At 41.4% G+C, this 18,415-nt stretch overlaps 1 protein-coding gene across 2 annotated transcripts in view; it reads left to right on the forward strand.

The window, feature by feature from the left end:
* The window catches only part of bcar1 (BCAR1 scaffold protein, Cas family member), a 66,279-nt gene that overhangs the window by 25,287 nt on the left and 22,577 nt on the right, over positions 1–18,415 (forward strand). For both annotated transcript variants that reach the window (XM_072386551.1, XM_072386550.1), the window contains exon 2: positions 12,293–13,018. In XM_072386551.1, coding sequence (XP_072242652.1) covers positions 12,293–13,018 — 726 coding nt within the window. The remainder of the gene's footprint in view (positions 1–12,292; positions 13,019–18,415) is intronic.

Here is an 18,415-nt window from a genome sequence, read left to right on the forward strand (position 1 = left end):
AATATGAACATCTGAGAATTTCCAGAAAACATGTGGAGAATCAGATCAGTGTGTTCTTTACAGTTGTTGCTCACACATTCACACAGCTGGAGGTACAGTGGAGCTGGGCCACTGACACACTCACTTACTGTAAGATTATTCTCTGTACTCGTGTGGTGGTGCATTCAGTGAGTGTGGAGCCAGTTTCCCAGCATTTACGTCATCACATGCACCCCGTCTTGAACATATCTGGAAAAGTTCAGGAGGACAGTGCATGTGAGAATATTACATGATAATAGATAGGATGAAAGGAAACACTTGTAGCGGTTGGGATCATGTAGTATAGATACAAAAAGAGTTTGGAAGCTGTGTAAAATGTGAATGAAAACTGATTGCGATGATGTGTAATATTCCATTTCACCATTGAGCATAGAAAGCAGTGAGACATTTAACTAGTTCATGAAAAATAGCTCGTGTTGAATTTCATGGCAGTAAAACGTCTCAAAAAGGTTGGGGCCGGGCCAGCAGAAGGCTGAAAAGGTAAGTGTTAGCGATAAGAAACAGCTGGAGGAACATAACACAACTAATTTCGCTCATCGGCAAATGTGCATTTACTTTGAAATCACGTGTTGTGGAATTTAAGTCTCAGTAATAAAGATGTGTTTAATACTGAAACTGTTTTAAGATTTTTTACTTGCATTGGACAGACATGCTAAGCAATTAGTTGGACTGATATACGAGTTTACAGGCCGATCCTGGCCGAACAGTTTGAGCAGAGAACGTGATCCTGAAGATAGAATGCAGGGTGTGTACATACAAAAGAAAGCCTCAGAGCAAAGGAGAAAACAGTATGGTGTCCAGAGAAACCGAATGTGATGTCAGCTTTATATTCTCTGCAGCTTAATGTGTGTGTGAATGTGGGTTGTTGTGTAAAAGCCCTTTGAGTGGTCAGCTGTAAACTGTAAAAGTGCTGCACTAAACAGTCCATTTGGGTTTAACATATTAATGCGCACAACCTCCTTTTTGCACAGTATGGCTTCTCTCACTTCACCCGTCTTCTCAAAGGAGGGAAATATGTGGACAGATGTACAGTACATCCAGAAATGTTGAGACGAACCTGACTGGCATGGCACCTTCAGCAGCAGCTGACTGAGAGCTCTGCCTTCATGTCTAAACTGCACTTTCTCCTCATTGTTCACAGAACATGAGAGTGACCACATCATCCCCACAATGCTTGTTGAGCAGACATGACATAGACTTTGAGTCTATCCAGCTCCTTTAGGGAGGCAGTGTGTGAATGTTCTTTCTGAAGCTTCACTGGGAGTGTGTGTTTAGGTAAGAGTTGCTGCTTCAGCCTCTTTTCTGCTGATCTGTATGCTGCTTTCCTCTCACTGTTCACAACTGTGGATTTGTTCAAATACATGTACCGTTATTATAAGCACTGTGAGCTGAAAGCAAACTGTCCACTCATTTCTCCATGTGTGAGAACAGCTCATGTTAGAAGCGCTCACTGTTGTTTCCTCTCACTGGAGGAGGAATTCTTCGGGATCCTCAGTGTGTCAGCACACACATTGTTGTCTATCTATTTTGTCCTGACTCACCGACTGACTCATGGAGGGCTGGCTTTCAGCCGGAATTTCCCCCTGTCTTGCATAACACACACACACACGCCCCTTTTCCCAAGCCCCCCATGGTGTCCTCACTCCAATGATTAGCTGCTCATTCCCATTTCCTGAAGCATACCTACAGATCCATTGAACACGAGTCAAAGCCCACACAGGTGTCACCTCCATCAGCCTCAGTAAGGTTCTAACTCTCATTAAGACCTGCGAGCACGTCCCAGTACAGAGACTGCATGTGTGACTCATGCATGCCACTGGACTTCATTCAGTAGTCAGAGCCACCTTTGACCCCGGCACTATGTGCAGTGTGACAGCGTTTTGGACATGTGGGGGACAGACAGTCTCACCCTCGTTGATCACACTTACTTAGAGACTTTGTCACATTACATGAACACCTGTGTTCGGCCCAACAACGCCTGGGTTTGATCTTATGGTATTTGTGATCAGGCATCATATAAATTATGCAGTTTGTTCATTTAATGACAGTTTTGATTAACTCTCCACAAAAGCGAGCGAGGCTGACTGCTGTCGCTGTTCCTCAGTAAGACAACCACTCTCAAGCCTGTTTCCATTAGTCTAGTGGCAACTGAATATGATGGAGGCGTATCTAAAGGACCCCTCTTTTCTGTAACATCTTTGTGTGCACCGCTGCAGTCACATAAACAGACACACAGCAGCTGCGAGTTCATTTGACACGTGATGTCGTGTCCAGAGAATTACCAATTATGACAGTTCCTCCTCCATACTTTTACCTTTTATAATCAGCTGCAGCATTGAACAGTTTCTTCTCAGCATCTGAGCCAAAGAGAAAACAGCTTCAAAGTGTTGAAGTGTTTCACAGCTGCAGCTTCTGCTCTCTGTCTGATTATAGATCAATATATTCCCCTCCTCCCGTCCATCGCCATGTGCTGTGTGTTTGTTAGTTTGATATAAATTGTTATGTCATGTTGCTATGAGAAAACTGTAAGTCTCGAATGACTTCTAAAACTTCCTGTGTTTTCCCATTTAGCAAACAGCAGCGATCCGCACACTGTAACTGTCAAACAGCTAACCCTCAGGAATAAGACACTAATCATGGTTTTGTATTCTAACACCCACTGTTCAATAAGCTTAAACGGGAAACACAAACCAAGCTTGCAACAGAGCAGTTCATAATGTAGACTTGCACAGACACAGTTTGCTACTGTCTGAACTGTAGCAGCCACTTTTGCTACTCCAGACTACACACAAGATCCTTGCTACTAAGAGATGATGGGACATCAAATGAGAGAAAGAGTAATAGGAAATACAACAGAGGTTTCGAACAAACTTTGAGTCTGTGAAATCTGCTAGATAAATGACCACAGTCACTTTGGCCTTAGACGTTGGAGTTTCTGTGAGTCACAAAGAGATTTGGACCCAGGCTGAAACACAAGGCCTTGTCCTGTCCTCTGATGACTCATACTACTCTCAGAATGTCGTCATAAGAAGCCTCTCCCACAATGTGAATCCAGTGGATCAAACAGAATTTTTGAAAGGTTCCGTTTCTGGTGCAGAATGTTGGATTGTGTCATCTAAAATCTGCATGGATCATGTTGTTCAGTTTTTGTTGGATTTAGTTAGAACGCTCAGTTCACAGCAAGAAAAGCCTCCCAGATTAAAAGTCTGTCTTCTAAAGACACAAAGTACTAAAAAAAATTTGGGTGGTATATCCTATAACAGCTGTCATGGGAGGGTGTGTTTGTTTTGCTGTTATCCAACATGTTCTTTTTCAGGTAGGAGTTACTCCACCCTTACCCTTACCCTTACCCTGGAGCTACTCCACAGCTTTCTGACTCTGTCTTTCAGATAAGCAATGTATAAGCAGTGTATACCTGTATGTTTTTGCCAGTGGTGTCACGGTACAGTAGTGAAGTTGGCTGACAAACAACAAACTATGAATCACTGGATGTTTTTCCCTGCTTCTCAATGTGGAATCACAGTGCACTCTCAGCTGCAGCGTTCTTAAAGGATTTATGTGAGTGATCAAGGTGTCACTGTTCACCAGTGTGGAGATTTATGCTTGTGTGGTTGTGAAAGCATCTTAAACCACACTCCTTCAGTGTGTTCTTCTTATAGCATTTCTGTGGAAACGTAGCATCAAAATATTTTTACATTAGTGCTTTTCATGAAGCTTGAAACCACAGCTGTTTTGAGCTTCTGTGTTTTTGATGGATTTACTCTTTCTATGTTCTGTGAGACTGCTTTGAGCAGAGAAATAGCTGGATTCTGTCGCGCATTCATGCACAGAGATCAGAGAGGGTGTGTGAACAGGTTTTAGCTCAGGCTTCTTCTACCTGTATAAGTGCAGGTTAGGAGAGCTCTTAAACACCGGCTACTCTGTGGATCCTCTCTTGTGGACTGCACATCATAATTTCTAAAGGTGTTGAAACCCTGCAGTTCTAAACCTTCATCCTGTCTATAGAAACTGCAATAGAAAGCAGTTTTAACAAAACACCAGTCGGAATGTCGGAAGAGGGAATACAAAACAGACTAAAGTTACATTTACACAGAGTTTATTACAGTGCTTGTGAGTACGAACCTGGTTTCAAATCAATGGCCCACAGCTCAGATTAGTAAAATCACATGCCATCAGTTTAGCTTTTACACGCATGAATCAGAATAACACACACCCAAAAAATCTTTGCACATGCCTGTTGTGTAAAAGGAGGAGTTGCTTTCAGTCAACCATCCACGATGTATTTGTTGGGAAGACTATGGTGGTTATCCATGAGTTCCAACCAGAGTTGTCTGTCAACAGGCTGAGCAATATCAGGCCACTCCTACATGAGTCTATCCTGTGCTCCAGGCTACACAATCCCTGCTGTTGTTTCTGCTGTTAGTCATAGCCTCAGGCAGGAATTTTTCAGCTTGAATAATCACTCGCCAAAACAAAAGACTGAGCAGAATGTAGCAGCTGGAGCTGTTTGAAGAATCCAGTTTATGTTTGTGTTTTGTGCACCAAATGGTGCAAAGAATGAACTACTGCATCAAACTTGACACATTTCTAAAGTTTAACTTAAAAATTCAATGTTTCCTGACAACCACTTAACAAACAGAATTTAAAATGAAGCTTTAAATGTCTTTCAGGGACCCCTTAGAGAGAGTAAATGATGAACTGAAGGAAATGAATGTTACAACTAACAGCTCGGTTGGAGCCTGTAAACTGATCTTCATGGGGAAAGTCATTGAAGTGTTACTGTAAGGTTCATGGAGTACCCTTTCATTTAGTGTCCTGTTTTAAGGCTTTTTTAAACACAGGATGGCTCTAATGTTCCGTAGGATTAAACAGCCAACGGTTTGCCACAGTAGTGTATTTGTGTCAGACTAAAAACAAAACTTAATACATTGTGTCACATACTACTTTTTAGGCTTCGTTACCTTGGAAATACCGGCTCACTAACATATAGATCCCTCTCCTTGTGCTTTTGGCTTGTAAAGAAGTTGTGAAAGCCAGTGTTCTGAACCACAGTAAGCCTACCTCCAGCTAGATGCTTCAGCAGAATTCCTCCTGAAAGTGTACAAATCTGCTGTGCACTCACAAGTGTTTCTCAAGAACTGACGTGCCAAGACAGGAAAGACTGGTAGGGGGAGGGGAGGATGGACTAAAGGAGAAAAAGAGGTACAAATCAGACATGTCTGCTCTCTGAGATTGTCAGCTCATGGAAAGATGGGCAAACAGGATAAGCATGCTTCTGATGTCAATAGTTCGGCTTTCGTAGCTTATGTGATTTGTTAAATGTGTTAACAAGCGGGACTGTAAGACCAGAGTAAAATTCAAAGAAGCTCCTGTTAGTGTTTGCTAAGGTAGCTTGCTAACACAGTGACAATGTTTGCAAAGACTTCTGACCAAGGATGTTCTTCACCTTGGAGACATATTTATTATCTCAAGATGGAAACGTTTGGGGTTGTTCACCCAACTTTACAAGATCAACCCATAAAATTCTATAATAATCTGAGGATTGTCATTGACTATCACTGTCGGTGTGTCAGCTTGCAGATCTGATTCCTTTTTGCAAGCATTCAGACATTTATAATCATTTAATTTGCTCAAAACATGCATTTACACAATCAAATGTATTCAGTCAAATTGCTTCCAAATAATCAAATAAGATCATACACACAAAGTGTATTAGGTTGAGGGTGTTGGATAATTTTGTAATTTTCTTAACTTAAAAATGTTATGCTCTGTGACGTGCCAATTCTGTGAGGTTGGAGGTTTAAATCACAGGTGTGAGAGAAGCTAAAACTTTTAAACATAGGCTCTGCATCTTGGGTTAAGACGTGAGCAACCTAGTGATGGTTGTTGTTTCATCCCAGAATTATTGTGATCAAACAGCCATGACGCAACAGGTTCAATTTAAGCAAGAAGACATGTTTGACTCGATGAAGAACTTGGACATAGAGCAGGGAGACCTTAAAAAAGAGACTTTTGAAATACATAAATAATTATGTAGTCTGACTGAAATCGTGCAAAATCAAGCATCTCAAAACCAGACTAACACATGAAGATATTTTATTTAATTTTTGTTTGTGTGGTGGGAATTGTGCTGTGGTCGACTGAATTTAATTCACTTCACCCAAGAATCGCTCATTTGAATTGGAATAATGCAATAACAGGTTGTTGCGAGTACTTTCCAACACACACGAGATCCTTGCAGAGATCAGCAGAGCACCGGAGTCTCCATGGATCACCTCCCTCAACAGTCACCGCAGGAGACAGAGAAATTGCAAGTGGAAGCGAGGATGCAGACTCTGTTTATCATCACAATCAGCCATCAAGGAAAGTTGTGTTCTGAGAGTTGACTTCATCCTAGAATTCCTGATACTGCTATCGAGCTAGTGGGCCGTGCTACTCACCGTAGTGACAGAACCACGGGGGAGGTTTTGTTGTTTTTACAAGTAATCACTGGCCTACAGATGCTATTGTTACTGTTAGCCAGACCTCGAAATTATGGTAGTTAAATGCCCAACTCTTGGGTAGAACTGACTGGACAGAGTGCATTCTGACATTCCTAAGGGCTACAGAGCATTACTATGGACTGGAGTCTATTTTATAATGGGGACCTAGGAGAGTACACAGCAGCAGTACCATTTTACATCAGTTGCAGTGTGTCACCATCAGGAAACCATGAAGGACTAAGGATGTTCAGCATCTTCTGAAGGAGTGGGGACTTGGCCCACAAATCTGGCAACAAAAAAGCTGCCAGACACAACCTTAAGAGGGGCATAACCTCCAGAGACACAGCACTCATGTGGCAGGGAATACAGCATTTAACAAACTTCAGCAGAGGCAGCAGAGACCCACCGATAGCTGCTAATACAGCGCTGGCAGAGGAGGTTAACCATTTTTTTTGGCCCATTCAAGAGAGGTCCAGATGAAAGAACCTCTCTCCAACTTGAGCCTGCTGACCAGTCATGTTAAGTGGACCCTGAGAACTGTTAGTGTTAGTAAGACCGCTGGCCCAGATGAGATCCCAGGCAGGGGGCTCTGAGAATGGATTCACCAACTCGCTGGGTTAATTACAGTAATCTTTTACCCCAGCACACTCCATTGTGTCAGCCTGCCTGAAATCCACAACCAACATCATCCCAGTGCACAAGTGGACAAACATCTCCCTCAATGACTACAGGCCTGTTGCTCTTACATCATAGTCTCAAAGTGCTTTGAAACACTGGTCCTAAGTCCCCTTAAATAATTTCTCTTCCTCTCACTCGACCCTCATAAGTAATGCATATAAGACTAACAGAGCTACAGAGGATGCCATAATTACAGCCCTTAATGCTGCACCAAAACACCTAGAAGAGAAGGGGTCATATATCAGGATGTTTTTTTGTGGATTAGAGCTCAGCTTTTCACACCATCAAGTCACAAAAATGCTGGACCTTGGCCTCAACAGTCTATAGATGTGTCGGTAGATACTGGATTTTCTCAGTGAATGCTCACTGTTGGTGAGACTTGGAGCCCACACCTCGATGACCTTGACCCTCTGTACAGGTGCACCACAGGGCTGTGTGTTCAGTCTACTCCTCTAAGCCCTCTATACTCGTGACTGCTTGCCTCTCCACCCCACAAATCCCATCATAAAGTTTGTGGATGAATTTGGGGCTCATCTCAAAAGGGAATGAGGTCGCCTATAGAGCTGAGGGGCACAGACTGTCTAAGTAGTGTGCCCATATCATTGATTTCAGGTGACATGGAGCGTTCAGGCAACTGGAAACAGGGAGAGAGGAGGTGGAAAGGGTGCCTAGTTTAAAATTTTTCAGGGTCAACAGGGATCTTAAATACTCTGTGAACTCTGCTGCAATTATAAAGGCTCAACAGAGACTTTACTTCCTCAGAACACAGCCCATCAGTCTGGAAAAATGCTGGAGACTTTCTACCGCTGTTTGGTGGAAAGTGCTTAGACATACTGCATGACTGTTAAGCAGCTGACAGAACAGCTCTCCAGAGGGTGATAAAAAATTCCCAGGGCATCATTGACCTCCCCCTACTCCCTCTGAAGAACATTTACCAGTCCAGATGCCACAGCAGGGCTTATAACATTGTGAAAGATGGCAGATGGCCTCGCTAGCAGAGAAGCTTAGCTGTTTCTTTGCTGTCTTCAAGGTTAAATGACCAGCCGTGGATGTGCTGTCTCCACCAGCCAACACCATCCACAGTGCAGGAGCGCTAAATGTCTCTAAACATCCATGACTGCAGCTCCACCCACCCCACCAACTCCATTGTAAAATTTGCCAACAACACCACGCTGGTTTGGCTTATATTGACTAATATGAGTTGATCTACAGAGCAGAGGTCCACAGTCTGGTCAACTGAATAACTTGTCATATAACACAAAAAAAACAAAGAACTTGACGACTTCAGGAAGTGGGGTGCAGAAACACCACTCCTGTCCATTAATGGAAACTGTCTAGTGAGGGTTCACTGTTTCAGATTCCTGGGAACTCTCATCTCATCTCATCGTTGTATGCAGACCGGACATACAACACCATGGGTGCTGTAAAGAAAGTACAGCAGCGCTTGTACATCCTTAAAAGTACAATTGGTGAAAGAAGCTGCTACTGCTCTTTTACTATTCCACCATAGAGAGCATCCTAATGTATGGTGAGACTGTGTGGTGGATGCTCTGCAGCAGACAAAAAGACGATACGGAGAGTAATCAACACAGTGCAAAAACTAATCGCTTTTGCTTTCCCATCCCTGGAGGAAACTGCAATTTCCTGTCTAGTAGCAATCAAAACGTACAGGTTTTTTCTGACCACATTCACTCTTTGAACTGCTGCCATCATGGAGATGCTACATGTTTCTGAAAACTAGGACTAAAAGCCTCAGAGACAGCTTCTTCCCAAAAGCCATTTTGAATTAGGCTAAACTCTGTTGAATGTATAGTAACAGCACCTTACTCATTATTTATTATTATTCGTTTATACTGTGTGAATATGTTTTTATGGGTGGTGTTTTACTGTGTTTTTTATTGTGTCTGCGTGAATGGATAGTTGAATGTGTTTTACTATGAAACGCTTTACTTGAGCAGCACTCTAATTTCAATGTCTTTTAATGCAGTGACAATGAAGCAAGGTAGTGTTTAAACTTGTGATGGACTTTACCAATGGCCAGAAGTTCTTCCCTGCTGTATCTTGGGGTCACATGCACAAACTGTACAGACTGAACAAGATATATAGTAACACTGATAAACAGAAGAACGGCAAGAACAAGGCAGAGAATTCAGCTACTGTGGGCGCCATCTTGTCGTTCCACAATACCTCAATGACACATTTTTATGTGGCAGATTTTAGACACAGATGTGGGCTTGGAAACATTTTTTAACACACACACAGCTGTGCTGTTTTCCTCATCCAAAATATTGCAGTAATGTTGGCATATTTCTTCCTCTGCTACTGCTTCTTCCTCTGTCAGTTGAAGATAATGTGTCAATGCGTGTAACTTTATTGTTCCACTGAGGCTGGAAAATCACCATTTATCAATCAGATACTATGATTCTGTGTCAGCTCAAAAGTCTTGATTATGTTCCGTCACCACATTGATGCAGAATTGTTTACTTAAACATGTTAAACTTAAACATTTCCACTGCTCTACTGCCTACATATAATTTTTGTAACTTTAATTTGAACTGACAATTCAAGTGTGTTCATTATAAGACACTGATGATGTATAACTTTTACACATTCTACAAAAACTGCAGCAGGTTACAGAACCTTCTCCGTGTGTCACTGGAAATCTGAAAATAAAATACCAAAACCAGTGTAGAAAAATGTTTTTTTTTTAACAGAATAAAGCTCAGTAGGATGGCACCAAACAATTCAGCCTCTGAGACAGCATTTGCAAAAAAAAATTGAAATGAAAGCGTAGATGCTGTCATTAGGAAAGAAAGAAGGCTGCCTTGTGATTAAAAAAAGAAGAAGGGGGAAAAAAGTGTTTCAAGCTCACTAAGTGATTCAACAAACCTATGTAAGACCAAAAAAGAAAGGGCAGGAGAACCCTTTCAAGGTTGTTCTAGGATTTAAAGGTCATGTCACAGACTCTGTGAGCTTGGTGTGTGGTTCATTCTCATTTTACTTCCTGTTTCTCTGGAATGGACTAAAGAGGAGAATTTCTGTCTTTTGTGTATGAAAAAACTCACAATTTTATATCAGATAGAAATTCTGTCATTTATAAGACTAGCTGACTTCTGTTTGAATAATTCTTAACAACCATTAAGCACTAAAAAGTCCAACTACGATTTTGACTTTTTTTTTTTACTCTGGGAGTAATTAAGCATCAGGGGTCCTTGTATCTGTGTGTGCGTGTGGAGTTGGCGTGCAGCCAGTACAGGCTGTACCAGCCTGTGATAAGTGGGGTGTGACTCCGACACAGAGAGAGAGGAGGGATGGCTCAGGTCAGACGTGGATGACAAATATTGGTTTACTTTCAAAGAGTTCCACACAGACTGAAGGTGTTTCTGTTTGCATAATGCCTTTCCACAAAGAGAGAATATATGTGCGTGGGTGTGTCTCTGTGTTCGTACAGTCTTGTATGTAGTATGTTGAGTGGATTGAACTATTACAGTGATGAAACTGCAATGTCTTCTTCTGCTATTTTTGGTGATTATCAAATAACATGCTGACATTAGTGTGTGTCATCGTTGTGCTTGCTTTTGTTGGGATGAAGTATGCAAACCCTTCTCACACTCACACTTGGAGAAATGACAGATTATATAATCTTTGAATATGAAATACACCACCAGAATTATTAACCAGGAACCATTATTAACCTGCAAACCAGTTACTTTGTGTCAGCTTGCAGCAGTGTCCTTGTACTCTGTCCTCATATTGGCAGCATGGCACATCACACAGAATGATATGCAGTTTGAAAAGGATTTATAATATGGTTAAAGCAAGCAGCTGACACACTACATGCTAGCTGTTTGTCTGCATTTCCTCTCTTGTCAGAACAGACACACTCGCCACAGCTCAGCACTGACACCTATAATAACTGCTTTGGTGTGTTCAAGCAAGAGTAACACAATGTGTTTTTGAAACGTTGTCATATATGTTGTGTGTGCCTGACCCATAATGGACTGTACAAAATAAGCAGAGGAGCCTCTTGTTACTTTAAGAAATGAAAGACAATGGTTGAATTATTTTGAGGCACTTCCAGGAAAATCATGGAAAAAAGATTTTCAGCCTTCAGATAACCAGTTTTATCTTAAGGGCACAGTTATTAAGGACACAATAACAACAGTTTATTTCCCATGTTATGTAATTAGTCAATGTTGGTTTCTGTCTCTTTGTCCACTTCAAATCAAAGTTTGGCCATTATAAATTGGGTACATGCAAAATGGCACAATACACTGATCTTCCTTCTTTAGAGCTTTATGTGTCACATAAACTGGCGGACTGGGGAGCTGCCTTCAACAGCAAGATACCTTCAAGGACTTTCTAAAAGATAAGGAAGTTAAAGTGACTGATCTACCACAGGACAGCCAGCTGATGGTTAATGGTTTAAATAATTTCATGAATCCAGCAGAGAACGTTATTTCTAGGCTAAATAAAACCCAGACTGTACAGTCAGTCCATGTGTCTGTGCTTTGGTTTATACTCTTAGTCTAATGTTAAAAGCTGTATTCACTGATGTTGTCAAGTTGTTTTAATAAAGCCAGATTCTGTTTGGATCAATGACCATGTAGTTACCATACAGATGGCTCCACTCATGTTGGGAAAGAGCTTCTCTGAATTATTAGTTTACAGACGAAAAATTCTAACTATGTTCGTCTGCAGCTCCTGCAGTGTGCATGCGAGAGAAAGGAGGGACTGCCTCCTATAAGAAGAATGAAAGGGCTCCACAAAACCGGGAAAACAGATCAGCCAATACTGATGATGATGATTACCAATAAACCTGTCTGTTTGAAGCCTTTGATTTATTATATAACATCATTCACTAATTTCACTTTTCCTTCCTTTTTAATCATAATTTGTTAAGTGTTAAATCTAGAGATGAGAAGGATTTGAGAATATTCAGCTGTTGTTTTATTGTTTGACAGTATGTGCATCATATTGCTCTCTTAAAGGTATTTCTCTGAAAAATCTGATGACTGGCCATTTAAGAGAGTAACCCTAATTTTGAATCTGTATAGTAAATTGACATCTGTCTATTTGTTATACATCTACAGAACATCCTCGCCAAGGCATTGTATGACAATGTGGCTGAGTCTCCAGACGAGCTGTCCTTCCGCAAAGGAGACATCATGACAGTGTTGGAGCGTGACACACAGGGATTGGATGGATGGTGGCTCTGCTCACTCCATGGCCGCCAAGGCATCGTCCCAGGCAATCGTCTCAAGATCCTTGTTGGCATGTATGACAGTAAACAACAGCAACAGACCTCACTGTCGACTCCAGATCCAGCTGTTTTCTGTCCCACCTCTCAGGTGCAGCGATCCCTCCCCCCTCAGAGTGCCTATGCCAAACCAACACTTGCCATCTCTACGCCCTCAACAGGGTTTGCCAATAAGCCTCTTCCCTCAGTTCAGTACACTTCCATGCACTCAGCCTACTCCACCCCCAACCCTGCACAGCCCAACCCTGACTCTGTTTACATGATGCCACCCTCCCACGGTCCCAAGGCAAGCTCACAGAGTCTGTATCAGGTTCCCCCTGGTCCAAGTGGACCTACTATACAAGCCCCGCCAGGAGCACCCAGCAAGGCACCGATTCTTAGCCATAGACAGTTCACACTGCCTGGGCAGGATATATACCAGGTGCCCCCCTCTTTAGGCCCAGGGCCAGGGCAGGGACCAGCTCAAGCTGGTGGGACAGCAACTGGTCAGGATGTCTACCAGGTACCCCCCTCATTGGACAAGAGGAACTGGGACAGCACCACCAAGCCCCTTAGCAAGGTAAGAAAAGAGGAGGGAGGGAGATGTAGAAAAGACAGATATAACTGTGTGGGTTTAGTTTACAGAAATTAAAATAAGTTTGTTTCTACTGAAAGATGAGAACAGAACATTCTGGAAGTCCACACACACTTCCTGTTGGTAAATGTTAATAGTTGAACCAAGCTTAGTCTTTATGCTGTGGGATAAAGTTTCTGATGATTGACTGTTGTATATTGGTAATGGCTGTGGTGTGGTGGTTAACTCTGGTTAACTTCTTACAGTAAGAAGGTTCCTGGTTTTAATTTCAGCTGGGTTACTTTCTGTGTGATGTTTGTATGTTCTCGTGCATGTGTGGGTCCTCCCCGGGTACTCCAGCTTCCTCCCTCCTTCCAAAAACATGCATGTTATTGGGTGATTTAAATTGACCTTAGGTGTGAGTGAGTGTGTGTGTGCATGATTGTTTGTGTTGTGTGTCTCTGTGTTTGCCCTGTGACGGACTGGTAACCTGTTCAGAATGTACCTCACGTCTCACCCCATGACAGCGGGGGTAAGCTCCAGCCTCCCCATAAGCCTGAACACGATAAAGTCGGTACAAGAAATGGATTGTTGCGTGTAAGTCATCAGAGAGTTTTCCTGAAAGTGAGCTCATTCACCAGGATCGTCCCAGTCTTAATTATTTTTTTTTTCTGGGTCTGATGCAGTCTGATGCTGTTTCTTTAATGGAGACAATGCTTTTTCTCCACGTTTACAATGCTCGCCTACCTTTCAGTGACTGGACTTAATAAAAGACTCTGGAAAAAAATGTATTTGATAGTTTGATTGAGTGATGATACCTAAAACCCAAGAAAAGATGTGAAGATAGGCTAAAGCTGCCATTGCAAAAATTACAATGTAAAAAAGTCAAGTAAAAACTTGATCCAACTTCATGCATTTTAAATGTGATACCCAAAAAGTATGGCACGATAGAAGTGCAAAAAAAAAACGAGGAAATATACAAAGTAATAAATGTAAAGATAAAATAGCTCAAGAATTCATAAATAGGAAATACAAAGACAAATATCCCTCAGGTTTGAGCACGACTTCCACTTAATGAACTATGCCTGGCAAATTAGAAGACTACTTCATCTATTACGTATGTAAAAAAAAAACAGCACAAAGCGTCGCAATATTTGACCCACATCTGACCACATAGATCTGGGCTGTGATAAAGTTCCCAATTGTCAGTGAACAGTGAACCAGATTTATTTTATTTTATCCGTGTTATTATATTTTGAAGGCTGCAGAACAACCCACATCGTTGGTAGTCTAAACTAACATAATATTCCTACGTTTTCTACCTTACTGGTGAAGGCACAAAGCCTGCAACAGGTGGCAGAGCTGAACTTTTAATGGGGTTTAAGATCAATTTCAACCATAAAACAGTTACTTTTATATTAGGAAAATTATTTTTATCAGAAAATGGTTTTCAGGCACAGAGAGACAGTAGTTTAAACTGATGAAATTTGTCTAGCTCTGATTATATTCAAAGGCACATCAAAGAACAACTGCTGTGGGTATGATTTAAATTTGTGTCCAGAAGTGACACTGGGGAGCACATCACAGAGCGCTGACATGCAAGTAGCCGGTGTTGGAGTGGGGTGTTGTAAATGAAAATAATGTTAGTGTTGTTCTGCAGTAGTGTGTTGTGGTCTTAAGGCTGAAGAGGGGCTCTACAATCCCACATACCTATTCTGGGCAGACCCTCAGAAGCATGGGGCTGACAACATCTGGGCTTACGATCTTCCATTTCAGGCTCTCCAGCTGCTTCCTCACCTGGCTGGAGGTGGAGGCAGAGGAGGTGTTTCTGAGACCGTGTTAAGAGCCATGAACGAGGTGAATGGTGACATTCTGGAGGTGTGACAGGGAGGATGTGGGTACTGATAGGGTGTGAGGTCTGTGCTGCTGAATGGGGAGGAGCATGCTGAGTGTTGATCTGAGCTGAACAACTGAGAATGGACAGAGCTAATGGGCTGAACATGTATTTCAACAGTGATCTTTTTCCATCCCTGACCAAACATCTTTCCCAATTTTTGCTGAAGTTTGCTTTCCAACTTTTTTCTGAGTATATATCTTCTTTCACAGCTGTTTCTGTACACTCATCAATAACTCCGTTGAAAAGCATTGTTCTTCATGTTTAGCACTTTTTCGGGACACTGGTGAGCCAGTGATTATTGTAGGGGAAGTAAATGTCCTTGCTGGGAAAAATACTACACACAGAAGTTGATACAGCCTGTCACACACTCAGTCATGGCATTAATGTCATCATACACCTGGTGTGCATTCCAGTGATCACAGGCTGCCACTGGGCAGTGGGTGTCAAAGTGGAGCTGAGAAGTACTGGATTGTGATCTGATTTTCATAGTGGAGAACTGAAAATGGAGCTTGTTTGAATATCACACATTTGCATAGATTAATTGAACAATTTTTGGTGTTTTATTTTTATCTGGTGGAGCAGTTGACAAACTGTTGGATAAATGGAAGTGTAGCAGAGAGGGAGACTTGGTTGAAATCTCCAGACATCACCATAAATGCGTTGGGATATGTTTGTAACATGGCAACAACTGAGCTGATGACTTTACAGACAGTGCATGGTAGGATATACACTGTTACCAGAGTAACACAGGTGAACTCTCAGTCGATAATACTGACAGAAACTCACAGCTGGCAGTTCAGTGTTCTGGGTACAGATCCTCTCCTTCACATGACATGTGCATGATTACACCATCTGTTGGTCACAGGCACTCAGTGGGGTTACATGGCACTGTAAAGAATCGGATTAATGGCTAAATTACTATAAGACTGACTTATTAAGTTCATGTATACACCTTAGTCTGACTAAAAATTGGACCGGATCGGGTTCCTCGCAGTCGGATTAAGACCCTGAGATAACTCGGTTGATAGTCGCACTAAACGTGCTTGTATACGGGGAATTGGACTTTGCGTTCTCATCATGTAGACCCACTCACTGTGATATCTCTGCCATTGCTTTTCCCACTACTATTGATGTTTCTGTAAAAAAAATATATGATACTGCATTCTTGATTCTTGTCTATAGTCTACAACTATTCTAGTCTTGCTGTGTATTTATGAATGCTCCAAGCTTATCTATTTTTTTTTGCCAGCAATCTTACATTCCCTATAATGATCAAGAGAAGAAATGGTTTAATTTTCTTCCACCTCTTTAGTTAATAGGACTTTGGAAAGCTCAGTCTGTTGCCCCTGTTTGCAAACTATTTATCTTTTGGTAAATCATTATCACAGATGTTAAAAAGTATCATAAGTATGAAGAGATTTGGCTCAAACAGCACAGCTTCTAAACTAGCATTGAAAAATCTTTCAAAAATGGATTTATGCCAGGAAAAAATCTCATCAAGATACAAAGTATGCCCAATATGATCAGAGCAGCTGCAACTTACTGCTGCTATGGTACAACACATTCTAGAAATCAAGGAGAAAAAGGAGAAACAAAGGGAAAAGATTGAATAACTGACAAAGAATTTGAAAGAAATTGAGAAAAATATTGGCATAGTTAATAAAGATATTTCTTTAAAGCAGTTATTTAAATAAGTCAATAAGAAAAGTTATCTGAAAATGTAATGAAATGCTTGAACTTTTCTTTCATATTTTGTCAGTTGTCTTTTGTCTATTTCCACATATATGTATTTCCTTTTTTTCTCATTAATTTACCATTTGCGGCATCCCTTTCTACATCTTTTTTAGTTTTTGAATAAATCAAAGTAAAATTTGAAGGACATGTTTCTGGATTTATTTTGGATATGTATTTTGTATAATCAGGATTCCTGATTACATTTCCCTCTGCTGGGAGTCGACATTGTTGTAGAGCATATGACAAAATGTCCAACAAGTGTAGCATCAGACATGTGCAACATATGGCCTGAGTGAATGGTGGTGCTTTTTACTGCCTACAGAAAGTAAATGTAACCCCCTCCACCACAATGCATCTGTAGGTCAGGTGAAATTGTTCATTTGTTAATAATTCAGTCTCATTTTGCGGTTGGATGACTGTTCATTTTACAGTGACAGCAGGTGTTGGGTGTGTGTGTGTGTGAGGGGGGGGGGGGGGGGGCACCTCTTAAGATATGAGCTCATCTGTGTTCATCTGTCCGTCTCAAACTGTTTCATGATTAATTGATGTGAAGGAGCTGACATGTGGCAGCAGTGCTGTATTTTGGGCTTCATTGCTTTTCTTCCCTTTTTAACGTCTAGATAAATCCTTTCCTACAGCTACATCAAACATTAAATGTGATCTTTCAGATCAAAGACAAGCAAATAGCAAATGCATGCAACTGCAAAAGTGCAGCACACAGAAGCACAGCTTCAAATGTCATGTTGACTCCAAAGAAATTTGTGTTTGTTTAAGATAAATTTTTTTGTCAAGTAGCAGCCATGAGCGTTTGGCTGAGAAACTTGGATTGAAGGGGATTTATCTGAAAATTACAGGTCCAAAAAGGTTTGATGATCTTCAGTGACTGTAGTGATCCTTTTGTCCATCTTCAAGAATTTGGTGATGTGCTTCCATCCTTAAAATCCAAAGATGGAGCATTTTCACCTCACTTTTGTATAGATATATCCTTCATATGTCCAAAGTGTACATGAATAAGGTGTAGAGTATTCTTTGCAGACTGTAGCAAGCATTAGCAGTGCCATGACCTCATATGTAACAGCTCAGTATCATTTGGTGCCGGTCTAACCCTTCCTAATTACCAGGCTGCAGTCAAACTGTAGGAACACATCTCACTCACTGGTCTGTGAAATGCTGTTCAGCCATCACCATCTGGGTCTTTTTGGGGCCAGGATATTTGGAGAGGAAGGTGGAGCTTGAAATTCTACTAGACAGAAATATGTATTTCTAAGGCCTTTCATCTATTTGATTATGGATTTTTTTAATTGACACCATAATGATATGTGGAAACATCTTTATTGACTTAGCATTTCAGTGGAAAAGATGTCAGTCTTTGAATGGAGCTGTATTGGAACCAGATAACTTTTGGAAGCAACCCCTAGCAAACAAGTGTGTTTTTTCAACTTAAAAACACTTCCTCCTTGGCCTCACATCTGAAGCTCAGATGAAACTCAGTGGCTCAGTTCCCCTTCTCAAATACAGACTTTGGCTCTGGGCCAACATCAAGTGAAGGCGTCACCATAGAGAGAGAGAAGCAGTGTCATGAAGGTCCGAATATACTCACCTCCTCAGTATATACTGTAATTTAATAAAGGGAGGGAACTATCTGAGAAACTACAGTACTGGACAGACTGTCTGAAATGGATACATTTGTCGTAGTCTTCACGTCCTCTAGGCTCTTTGCCCACTGATGTTATATATCACACGCACTCATCGTCGTTAAAAAACTCTGTAGA

The sequence above is a fragment of the Leuresthes tenuis genome, unplaced genomic scaffold (genome assembly GCF_036924035.1).
Source record: "Leuresthes tenuis unplaced genomic scaffold, fLeuTen1.0.hap1 SCAF_5, whole genome shotgun sequence".
Lineage (NCBI taxonomy): Eukaryota > Metazoa > Chordata > Actinopteri > Atheriniformes > Atherinopsidae > Leuresthes > Leuresthes tenuis.